General features: G+C 42.7%; 1 protein-coding gene across 1 annotated transcript in view; it reads left to right on the top strand.

Annotated features, from left to right (window-relative positions):
- Nucleotides 1–12,698, top strand: part of LOC134355854 (polymeric immunoglobulin receptor-like) — a 70,048-nt gene that overhangs the window by 23,934 nt on the left and 33,416 nt on the right. The window contains exons 3-4 of the mRNA XM_063066358.1: nt 4,882–4,987; nt 7,271–7,328. Of these exons, the coding sequence (XP_062922428.1) occupies nt 4,882–4,987; nt 7,271–7,328 (164 nt within the window). The remainder of the gene's footprint in view (nt 1–4,881; nt 4,988–7,270; nt 7,329–12,698) is intronic.

Here is a 12,698-nt window from a genome sequence, read left to right as displayed (position 1 = left end):
AGACCAAAACATATGTGTCAGTGTATCTATCTCAGGCTACGTCCACACTACACTGGATAATTTTGAAAATGAAGCTTTTTCTCTTTGTTTTGACCCTCTGTCCAGACTAAAACGGCATTTTCATCCCCCGAAAACAGAGATTTTCAGAAACGGTCTCCAGAGTGAATAAATCTGAAAACGCCTAATATCCGTTGTAGTGTGTACAGGGTAAACGGAGAGATTTAAAAACGCTGTCCTGACAACACCACAACAACAATGCTTTTTCTGCTTCTTCTTGGTACTACACAAGCACTGCTGTACGGCTGTTATAACGCGCAGTCAGTGTGAACGGTGAGACAGTTAAATTGTAAAGTGAGCTTTTTTGACTATTTAAAAACGCTGTCATGACGTGCCAGAACAGATGGCCGCAGCGCGGCATTTCGTTGTTTTCTTGAACGCAACCCCCACATAACCTAACAATTTCAGAACAGACGGCAACGGGACTGAAGCCAGAAGTGTTAGAAATGTACTCACCAAATACCTTGACCCATAGCTTACTGAATAAATAAGTATACTCACTTTGCCCCATTTTCTGTCCTTGCTTGTATGAAGGTGGTTTATCTATTTATGTAAGTACTTCTCTGACAATAGATGTGTAACAGCCTAATGTAACATCGTATGGAAATACAGGATAATACTGATGCAGACATGTTTTATACATTTAACAAGGTGCTTTATTAATGCAACAGAGTTAGTCAGTTTTTCAATGTTCGTCGTCAGCCGGGTCATACTGTCCGTGAACTCCCTGTCAGTTGCCTCCATACGCTCCAGTATTTTTTTTTAGTTTTAAGTCCTCCTGCGCGAGAGCCAAGAGCAATTCCTTTTAAGTTTTTCTACTCTGTAACTGGACAAACGCACACCAAGTATATCATTTCCTCTTCGGAAGTGAGTAGGGAGTCGCAAGGCTGCGAGACTGGACGGCATCCCCAGGTGGGTACTCAGGATGTGCACAGCACAACTGTCAGGTGTGTTTAATATCACCCTCTCCCAGTGTAGAGTGCCCTCCTGCTTCAAAACATCCACCATGGTTCCTGTACCTAAAAAGACTAAGGTAACATGCTGAATGACTAGTGTCCTGTTGCACTCACATCAGTAATAGACAAATGCTTTGAGAGGCTGGTCCAGGACTACACCTGCAGCACACTACCACCCGTACTGGACCCCCCTGCAATTCACCTACTGACACAACCGATCGACAAATGACATAATAGACACAGCTATACACACTATCCTTACACATCTGGAGAAGGATGTTTATGTGAGAATGCTGTTCTTGGACTAGAGTTCAGCATTCAACACCATAATTCCCTCCAGGCTCGACAAGAAGCTCAGAGACCTCGGCCTTCACACTGCCTTGTACAGCTGGATCCTGGACCTCCTGTCACCTCTGCCCCTCTGACCCTCAACACAAGAGCCCCTCAGGGCTGTATCCTAAGCCGCTCCTTTACTCTATGTATACCATGACTGTGTCGCCACCCACAGCTCCAATATGCTAATTAAATTTGCTGATGATACTACATTGATTGGCCTTATCTCAAATAATAATGAGACAGCCTACAGAGAAGAAGTCATCACCCTGACACAGTGGTGTCAAGAGAACAACCTCTCCCTCAATGTTACAATAACAAAGGAGCTGGTTGTGGACGACAGGAGGAATGGAGACAGGCTAACCCCTATTGACATCAATGGATCTCTGGTTGAGTGGGTGAACAGCTTTAAGTTCCTCGGTATACACATCACTGAGGATCTCACTTTCCGTGCACATACCGGCTATGTGGTGAAAAAAGCCTCTTTCACCTCAGACAGTTAAAGAAGTTTGGTATGAGTCCCCAAATCCTAAGGAGTTTCTACAGGGGCACAGCTGAGAGCATCCTGACTGACTGCATCAGTGCTTGATATGGGAGCTGTACTTCCCTCAATTGCAGGACAGCCCAACGCACCTGTAAATGTGAACTTCCCACTATTCAGGATCTTTACAAAGACAGGTGCGTAAAAAGGGCCCGAAGGATCATTAAGTACGCCAACCACAAACTGTTCCAGCTGCTATCATCGGGAAAATGGTACCGCAGCACTAAAGCCAGAACCAACAGGCTCTGACACAGTTTCTTCCACCAGACCATCAGACTGAATAATTCAGGCTGATACAATTGTATTTCTATGCTAGATCGACTGTCCTGTTCTACATACTATAAATTACGCATTGCACATTTAGACAGAGACATAACGTAAAGATTTTTACTCCTCATGTATATGAAGGATGTAAGCAATAAATCAATTCAATTCCAATATACGGTCACCCCTGCAGGCAATGTTTTGGTCACCTACCTACAGAAAAGGTGTCATTAAGGTTGAAAGAGTACAGAAAAAAAAATTCAAGGATGTTGCCAGGACAGGAAGACCTGAGTTATAGGGAAAGATTGAATAGGTTAGGACTTTATTTCTTGGAAAGTATGTGGTGTATAGATAGGATAAATGCAAGTAGGTTTTTTTTTCCATTGAAGTTGGGTGCAACTGCAACTAGAGATCATGAGTTAAGGGTGAAAGGTGAAATGTTTAAGGGGAACATGAGAGGAAACATCTTCACTCAGAGTGTTGTGAGTGTGTGGAATGAGCTACCAGTGTAAGTGATGTGTGCGAGCTCAATTTCAATGTTTAAGAGAAGTGCAGATAGCTACGTGGATGGGAGGGGTATGGCGGGCTATGACCCAGATGCAGGCCAATGGGAGTAGTCAGTTTAAATGGTTTGGCATGGACTGGATTGGCCAAAGGGCCTGTTTCTCTCCTGTACTTTTCTACTTCACTATGACTCAATGCAAAGATAGGCAGGAAAGCAAGCTGTGAGGTGGGTAATAATTCACAGAGATTCTGAAAGATTAAACGAGTGGACGAAGATGTGAAGTTGATACTTTGGAAAGATGAGCAAAAGAACATTAAATCTATTTGAGTAGAGAAGAAACTGCAGAAAGTTGCAGTGTTAAAAGGTTTGGGTATCCTTGTGCACAGAAAGCCAGCACATAGTGAGTTAGGTCGGGAAGGCTAATGGACCGTTGGCCCTTTCTTCACCAGGGTTGGAGTATCATGGCAGGGAAGTCTTCTGGTTGCTAGTGAGACCTCAATTAGACTATCGTGAATAATTTTGATCTTCCTATTTAAGAAAAGATTTCATGAAGGCAGTTCAGAGAAGGATCTCTGGGATGTTCCTGGAGGGATCCTGGAGGCCTGGAGGGATTGTCCAACAAAGTTAAAAGTTTTGCAACACTAGACTTTGATGCATACTCCAATGAGTGTGCAGTCTACTTTTAGAAGGATGCAAGATGACCTTATTAAAATATGTAAGATTTTTTCTGGGGGTGATCAACATAAATTGTGAGAGGGGAGCACAAAAGACTGCAGATGCTGGAATCTGAATTAAAAAATATCAAACCCCTGGAGGAGCACAATATGCCAAGTAGCCAAACCCCTGCATCGGGGTGAGAGGGTAAAGAGCAGACCGTCAGTATAAATAGGTGACAGGGAGGAAAGTGGTAGGGACAGATAGGTGATAGGTGTGACCAGATGATGTGGGGTTAATGGGCAGGTAAGGGTGGGGGACAGGGAAGTTCAGACACAAGAGGCTGCTGGGTGATCGGGGAGAAGAGATAAGGACCTAAAAAAAGGTCAGGTGGAGTCAAGTGGGGGAGGGGAGGGTGAAGGTGAGGTCAAAGGCTGGAGGGTGATAAGTGGAACTTGATGAAAGTATGATAACCAGATAAAACCAGGTAGGGAGGAAAGGAATAGAAAGGGTAAGGCCAAAGGAGAGGAAACCCAGGTGGATAAGTGTATAAGTGAGTGATGGGCAGAGGGAGAGGGAAAGGTGAACAAAGGGAGAGGGAATGAGGAAGGAACATGAAGGTGTTAATCAGTCTATTGTTTTGGGAGAAGTAACTGGTCTTCAGTCCAGTGGTGCTGGTGTGGATATTGTATAGTCTCTATCTTAATGTGAGTGAGACAAAGAGATGGACAGGATGGCTGTAATCCTTCATAATATTGCTGGCCTTTTACCAGTACCTTTCTGTATATACTGCGTGTCCTTGAAAAGTGTCGGGAAAAGACAAACAATATCATGAGGGATCCTACCTACCCTGCTGACAGACTGTTTGGCTCCCATCAGGACTAACTTTTTTACAACCTTCTACAGGGACCTGCCATTTACTGTGTAAGTCCTGCCTTGGTTTACCTTCCCAAAATGTAACACTTCACACTTATCCTACTTAAATTCTATCTGCTATACTTTGCCCCGCTCTCCAAATAAATAACGATCCTGTTATAATCAAAGAAAACTTCTTTATTGTCCACTAAACACCAATTTTGGTGTCATCTGCCCGGAAACTATATGAGTCATGCCAACTACTCGCTCATTCAAATGGTTAATATGGACGACAAACAAGTGGGTACTTGGCACCAGTTCCTGCAGTACAGGGCTCAGTACTGAAAAACAACCCTCCAATTCATCCCTCTGACTCCATCCACCAGAACAATTCTATATCCTCCACTTCAGCTGGCTGCAAATTCTACTCTCACCAACCTCTGATTGAAGAAGTTCACCCTCATATTCCCCTTAAACATTTCACTGTTCACACCTAACCCATGACCTCAAGTTCTAGTCTCACCCAACTTCTGTGGAAAATAGCTTGCTAGCATTTACCCTGTCTAAACCCCTCATAATTTTGTAAACCTCGATCAAGTCTCGCTTCATTTCTCAATGCACCAGGGAATAAAGTCCTAACATTTTCAAACTTTCCCTACACTGTTTCGGTTACTGATTACTCTGTGAGCAATAATTATATTTTCTTGGTCCATCAGGAACACAGCGGAAAATTCACCACTTTTGGGCTCTGACCCGCTGGATAGTCTTTGGAGTTCTGGTTCTTTGCACCGTTTCAATACTTTGCATGACAGCTGTTCAAAGGTATATTGTTTCCAATCTCTTCACTTCCATGTTAACATTAAATGCAATCAAAGGCAGAATCTGAAGAGTTGCTGTGAATTCCCTGAGATAACTGCTTCACACAGAACAGATTATAACCTGCACATTATGTCAAAGTTGAACTTATTGTCATTTGCATAGATACGTGCGTGCACAAGTTCAACGAAGAACATGCAGCAGCAACGCAGACAGAGTATCAGGTGCACAACATTAAAACATGAATTATATAAAAATATAAAAGGAAGAACTCAATTAGACAAAAAAAATCAATTATTGCAAAGATGTGAAAGTGATCATATAGTTGCCATACAGCAATGCCTCAAAAAGTGGTATCCATTATTAAGGGCTCCCATCACCTCGCACGCGACCTCTTCTACAAGAGACACAGGATCCTGAAGGCACACACTCACCAATAGAGGAACAATTCTTCCCCTCTGCCATCTGATTTCTGAATCAAAATTGAACCCATAAACTTACCTTACTGCTTTTTTCAGCACTACTTATTTAATTTCACTGTTTTACATATATATACTTACTGCAATCCAGTTTTTTATTCTTATATATTGCAATGTCCTGCCGCTGCAAAAACAGCAAATTTTACGATATAGGCCAGAGATATTAAACCTGATTCTGATTACAGACTGCCACGTTATTGTAGCAGTTAGCGTGATGCTATTACAGCTGGGGGCGGCAGAGCTCAGAATTCAATTCCTGTATCCTCATTAAGGAAACCTGTAGGTCTTTCCCGAGTGCACGTGGGTTTCCTTGAGTGCTGTGATTTCCTCAGACACAGCAGTTCGTAGGTTAATTAGTCTATGTAAGTCGCTCTATGATAAGCCTGGGGTTAAAGAGGTGGTTTACTGACCGGCACAACTCACAGGGCCAGAAGAGCCTGTTCCACGCTGTATCTCTAAATAAATGAATACTGAGAGAGAGATTACGGTTCTGCAGTTCCTTCAAGAACCAAATGGTTGAACCTTGAACCTGGTGATGCCAAACTTCAGGCTTCTGTACCTCCTGTCTGATGGTAGCTGTGACAAATGCATAGTCCAAATGATGGATCTTGCATGATGGTTGTTGCCTTCACAAGGCTCCGGCACCTGTAGATATGCCCAGTGGTGGGGAAGGACGTTCCCATGATGTAATAGGCAAAGTCCACTACCCTCTTCAGCTACTTATTTTTCTGCAATTACCAGACCACAATGTAACAAGTCAAGATACTTTCAAAAGTACATATTTAGAAGCTTGTTAGAGAGCTCCTTGAAATATTGAATCTCTTTGACTTACTAACAAAATAAAGATATTGGCATGCAATTTTTGTGATTGTATCTACTAACCATTATCCTTGGAGTGAAACAGCAGCGGCGACACACAAATGGTTATACACCTGAACAAAATGTGTACAGACCATATGAGAAGAATAATATTGAAATGAAGGCTAATAACTGTATTTGAATTCAGATTCACATGTACATTGCAACATACAATGAAATGCATCATTTCTATTAACAACCAGCACACCCAAGGACATTCACAAGTGTCACCACACATTATGGTAACAAAATAGCATTCCACATTTCTCCGCAGAACAATGTAAGCAACAACCGGAACAACAACAACAAAACAAATCAATAACAGCAAAACTAGTCCCTTTCCCATCCCTTCCATACACTAACTCACCACCCCACCCCACACACATAGACAATCCAGGCCAGGCCACCTCAGGGCCTTCAGTCCTTGAGCCAGATTCTCAAACTCAATCTATAAAAATTATTCTTCTGATGAAATAGCACTGCACACTCATGTTTAGCTTTTCAGGGCTAGAGAGGGTGGTCACCATTTGGAGACATACAAATCTCATCACATGCATGCCCTGACACTACGCTTCCATTTATCTCCAATCTAATTTCACCATACCCTTCTGGAATGTTATTAGACAGCTCCCGCTCCACACCCACTCCCCAAACAACTTTATGGCACTTCACTCACAAATCCTGCAGCAAACAGCTCAGTCTTCTCCCTTTGGACCCACCAGCCTGCACATCATCCAACATCCACACTCCACGCACTACAGCCCCAAGGAAGCCCCACAGTTTAACAGACTCGCACACCAGCCTACCAACACACCATCCACACCCACCACCACATAAATCCATCCACCCCTGACACTCCACCTGGAGACTATCAACAGTGTCCCTTGATGAGAAATATCATCAATCATATTGCAATTCTCACCTCTTAATCAGTGACTTTCTGTTTTTCTAGACAAGTAAATGAGAAAGTCCATGAAAAGCAGAACCTACGACTAAGACAAATCAGCCCAGTTTCCAGACCAGAGATTCGCTGAAAGGACCGGTAGTATTTTGACCTGAACTCACAAGTTGCTCTCAGTGATGTGAAATGTTTTATTTTTTACCAAATGAAAGATTGTGTAAAATTTTGCACAAACAATACTGGTCAAAATAATCCAGATTGAATAAAGATGACTGAACTTTGTAAACGCTATTGACCAATCCTTTGTAATAATGCAACAACAGGAATATGGTAGACAAGTCCCGAGGTGCTCCATAGCAGTGTCGTCAGAATTTGCCACTGAATCACAAGACCTGTTATAAGCACACATGACCCAGCGCTCAGTCAACGAGCTGGGATTAAATGAGCATCATCAACAGGGACTGAGAGACTTCAGGTTTGAATCCAGAACTCAGAGCCTGGACTGATGAAGATATGGCCACCAGAGAAAGAAGAATTAAGATCAGAGATGTTCTAGTCATCTAACTCCAGGAAATATATCTACAGGAAAATCTGTAGATTTGGACTCTCAGGTTTATGATATGTTCTAGTTCTGGTCGTGTTTTTTGTTACTGCTTTTGGGACATTTTTGAATCAGGGTGGCCTGCAGATAATGGAACACTGAGCTAAACTGTACTGAAATATGCCTCTTGAATTTGTGTCTTTATATTCCCTGCTTTTGCTCGGTTTTTCTTGTTAGTGCTTGCGTGCTTTTTATGCGCGTGAGGGGGGGGCTTTGATTCATTTTCAAAGGGTTGGTTCTGTAGTTTTGTTCTGTGATAGTCTGTGGGGAAGACGAATTTCAGGGTTGTGTACTGCATACATACATTGATAATAAATGTACTTTGACCTTTAATAAGATTGCAAGACAGAAGAGAAAATTTACAAGGACGTTGCTGGGACTTGACAACCAGAGTTATGAGGAAACGTTGAACAGCTTCGGACTTTGTTCCCTGGACCATTTGAGATTAAGGGGAGATTTGAATGAGGTATACAAAATGATAAGTGTAAATACAAGCAGGCTCTTTCCAGTGAGGTTGGGTGGGACAAGAACTAGAGGTCATGATTAAAGGTGAAAGGTGAAATGTTTAAGAGAAAGATGAGGGGGAAGTTCTTCACTCAGAGGTTGGTTAGAGTGTGGAAGAAGCTGCCAGCAGAACAGATGGATGTTGGTTTTGTTTTCAACTTTTCTGAGATATTAGGATAGGTAAATGGTGGGAAGGGGTCGCAGCAGCAAAATAGTTCAGAATGGGTTTGTGCTGTAGCGCTCTATGACTCTACATTCAAGAACACAGAGTCAATACCTTAGGGAGTCTGTTCTTGTTGCCAACAGCACAATATTGTAGGGAACACCATGTACTTGAATGGAAATTGGTCAATCGCACATGATGCTGATGCAGGGTTCCCATTTATCAAGCCTTTTGTGGCTGGGAATTCCCAGGACAGTGACAATTCTTGACACGGAGTGACCAGTGACGTCAACAGCAATTAATTCCAATTAATGGAAGAAGTACTGGGGAGGCTAAAGTTTCAACAAAAAGGAAAGACACACCTGCCTTCTCCCCAATGCCCACTCACAGGCAGACATCCCAAAGATGAGTGACCATAAGATCTGAACGCAACGCTCCCCACGATCCCTCCCCTCCACAAATGTCTATAATTTAAATGTACGGGGTCTTTCTTTTTCTTTGTATGTTAAATTTAAAGTGGCTTCTTTGTTATGTTATACTGGGGGATGCTTCTCTGCTATGTTAAATGCTGAGAAAGTCTCTAGCTAGACAGTTGCTTGAGTTAATACAGATAGCAGGGTGCTATTAGCCAATGGGTGGTCATGTATCATTTTGTTTTCGGGTGATAATGCTGTCTCATATGACTGGGGATGGGGTTTTTGGGGGGAGTCAGAGGAGAGACGAGGAGGACGGCGGACGTGCGGAAAGGCTCCAGTCGATCACTTCAGGTGGTCCCGAGCCATGAGTCGACAGGATTCGGGTGGTCGTCAGGAATCAATTGAGCTCCAACGGTTGCACATGAAGAACTTGGACTTTGATAAGTCTTGGCACCTTTATTTTCATTACTTCCTTTTCTGTATCGAATTTATATTAATGTCATAGAATTAGTAATATCTATAAAGTGTACTTGGTAAAACGTACTGGGTGTGCTGGCTGATGATTGATGTTTGGGATTGTTTCGGGCGGCAACCAACTCTGTGGGAAGCTTTAAGACAGGTGCTGGGTGGGATTTCCCCGAGACATATACAAACCAACATAACTGAGCGTTATATAAATATGACTCAATTTCTTCCTAATCAGAGCCTCAATGCCCCTTGTCCACCTAATCCTGCCAGCTTTGCCCTTCTCTCTAACTGGAATACGTTGGCCCTGAATTCTCCCTAATTCACTTTTAAAGTCCTCCCAATTGCCAGCCATCTCTCTACCTGTAGGCAGCCTCTCCCAGTCAATATTTCCAAATTCCTATCTAATACCATTTGGAATTAGCATTGCCCCAAATTAGGACTTCAACTGAGGAGCAAACATATATTTTTCTATAACTATTTTAATGCTCATGGAAAAACGGTCACTGGTCCCAAATGCTCCCCCTGCTACAATTCAGTAACTTCTCCCACCACATTTCAATGTTCAAATTAAATTTTATTATCGAAGGACATGTATGTCACCAGATACAACCCTGAGATTAATTTCTTTGTCGGCATACTCAATAAACCTCTGGAATAACATACAGATCACAATCAATGAAAGACCACCCTACCTGGGTGTTCAAACAGAGTGCTGAAGACAATAAACTGTGCAAATACAAAAAGATGAAATAATGAGAAATAAATATCAAGAACGTGAGATGAAGTGTCCTTGAAAGTGAGTCCAGTGGTTGGCGGAACATTGCAATGATGGGGAATTGAAGTTGAGTGAAGTTATCCAATTTGATTCAAGAGCCTGATAGTTGAGGGATAGTTACTGTTCCTGAACCTGATGGTGTGATTCCTAAGGCTCTTGTACCTTCTTCCTGATGGCAGCAGCAAGAAGACTGCATGTCTGAGATGGTAGGGGTCCCTGATGATAAATGCTGCTTTGCTGCAACAGGGTTTTATGTGGATGTGCTCAATGGTCCTTTACTCATGAAGGACGAGGCCATATCGACTACCTTTTGTAGGACTTTCTGTTCAAGGGCATTGGTGTTGGTCAACTGTTGCCCCCTCTCCAGTAGGGCAATCTACATATTTCTTGAGAAAACATTCCTGGACAATAAACACAAAATGCTGGGGGAAATCAGCAGTTCAGGCAGCATCTATGAAAATGAAGAAATTGTCAACATTTCAGGCCAAGGCCTGATGAAGGGTTTCAGCCTGAAACATTGACTGCTTATTAACTTCCTTGGCGCTGCCTGAACTGCAGGGTTCTTTCATCATTTTGTGTGTATTCCAGTGAAAGCATCTCTCGTGCTACTGATTTCCTAGAAAATTCTGCCCCATGCTAGTCCTTAGCAGCATGGCAGTCCCAGTCAATATTAGGAAATTTAAAATTGTTTGTGCTCTTACAGCTACCTGTGATTGCCAACATATTTGCTCCTGTAATTCCTGCTGACTATTGAGGCTATGATAACATTCCTTCAAACTGATCATTCCCTTCTTATTTCTGAATTCCATCCACACTGCCTCACTGGATGATCCATCAGGAATATCCTCTCCAAGTACTACTGTGATGTCCTTCTGAGTTAGAAACACAACTAGGCTCTCAGCCCAAAAAGTTGATTACTTTTTTCCATAGATGCTGCCTGGTCTGCTGAGTTCCTCCAGCATTTTGTGTGTGTGCAGTAAATGTCACAGGTAAGCTCTTTGCACAGAGATTGGTGGGTGCGTGGAATGCCTGCCAGGGATGATTATAGAGGCAGATACATTAGGGACATTTAAGAAACTCTGAATATGGATGCCAGGAAAACGGAGGGCTATGTAGAGGGGAAAGATTAGATTAATCTTCCTAGGTTAAAAGGTCATGAGACAAAGGGCCTGCTCTATGTTTATATCAAAAACATCATCTCCTCTTTGTTCACAATCAACTCTGGTACACCACAAGAATACGTACTTAACCCACTGCTCTACTCTCTCTTCACCCATGACTGTGCCGCTGGGCAGAGATCAAATGCCATCTATAAACTTGCCAATGACACATACATTGTCGGTGAAATTTCAGACAGTGATGATGAGACATAGAGGAGCGAGATAGATCAACTGAATGTGTGTTGTCGAAACAACAATCTTGCACACAATGTCAGTAAGACCAAGGAATTGATTGTGGTCTTCAGGAAGGAAAAGTTGAAGAAACACACACCCGTCTTTATCAACGGATCAGCAGTGGAAAGAATGAACAGATTCAAGTTCCTGGGCATCAACATCTCTGAAGCTCTACCCTGGGCCCAACACATTCATGCATTTACAAGGAAGGGATGATGGCAGCAATATATCATTAGGACTTGGAGGAGACTTGTTAGGTTACCAAAGCGATTATTTGCATCACCATCTTGTATGGAGGGTTCATTATACAGGATCAGAAAAAAGCTGCAGGAAGTTGCAAATTCAGCCATCTCCATCATGGCCCTCCCCAGCATTGAGGGCACCTTGAAAAAGTAATACCTCAAAAATGACGCTGGAGATATTGTAATGAGAGATGCAGAGATGGCAGAGGAATTGAATGTGTATTTTGCATCAGTCTTCACAGTGGAAGACATCTGCAGTATACTGGACATTCGTGAGTGTCAGGGAAGTGAAGTTTGTGCGGTGAAAATTACGACTGAGAAGGTGCTCAGGAAACTTTATGGTCTGAGAGTGGATAAATCTCCTCAACCTGATGGAATGCACCCTCGGATTCTGAAGGAAGTAGCTGGAGAGATTGGGGAGGCATTAACAATGATCTTTCAAGAATCGATAGATTCTGGCATTGTACCGGATGACTGGGAAATTGCAAATGTTACTCTACTATTTAAGAAGGGTGAGAGGCAGCAGAAAGGAAACTATAGAGCTGTTAGCCTGACATCAGTAGTTAGAAAGTTGTTGGAATCAATTGTTAGGGATGAGATTACGGTGTACCTGGAGACACATGACAAGATAGGCCAAAGCCAGCATGGCTTCCTGAAAGGAAAATCCTTCCTGACAAGCCTACTGCAATTCTTTAAGGAAATTACAAGCAGATTAGACAAAGGAGATGCAGTAGACATGGAAAATCTTTGATTTTCAGAAGGCCTTTGACAAGGTGCCACTCATGAGGCTGCTTAGCAAGATGAAAGCCCATGGAATTACAAGGGAGTTTCTAGCATGGGTGGAGCATTGGCTGGTCAGCAGAAAACAGAGAGTGGGATTAAAGGGATCCTATTCTAGCTGGCTACCGATTGCCTG

The sequence above is a fragment of the Mobula hypostoma genome, chromosome 13 (assembly GCF_963921235.1).
Source record: "Mobula hypostoma chromosome 13, sMobHyp1.1, whole genome shotgun sequence".
Classification (NCBI taxonomy): domain Eukaryota; kingdom Metazoa; phylum Chordata; class Chondrichthyes; order Myliobatiformes; family Myliobatidae; genus Mobula; species Mobula hypostoma.
Note: the sequence above shows the minus strand (reverse complement) of the source record. Positions and strands in the feature narration are given on the sequence as shown.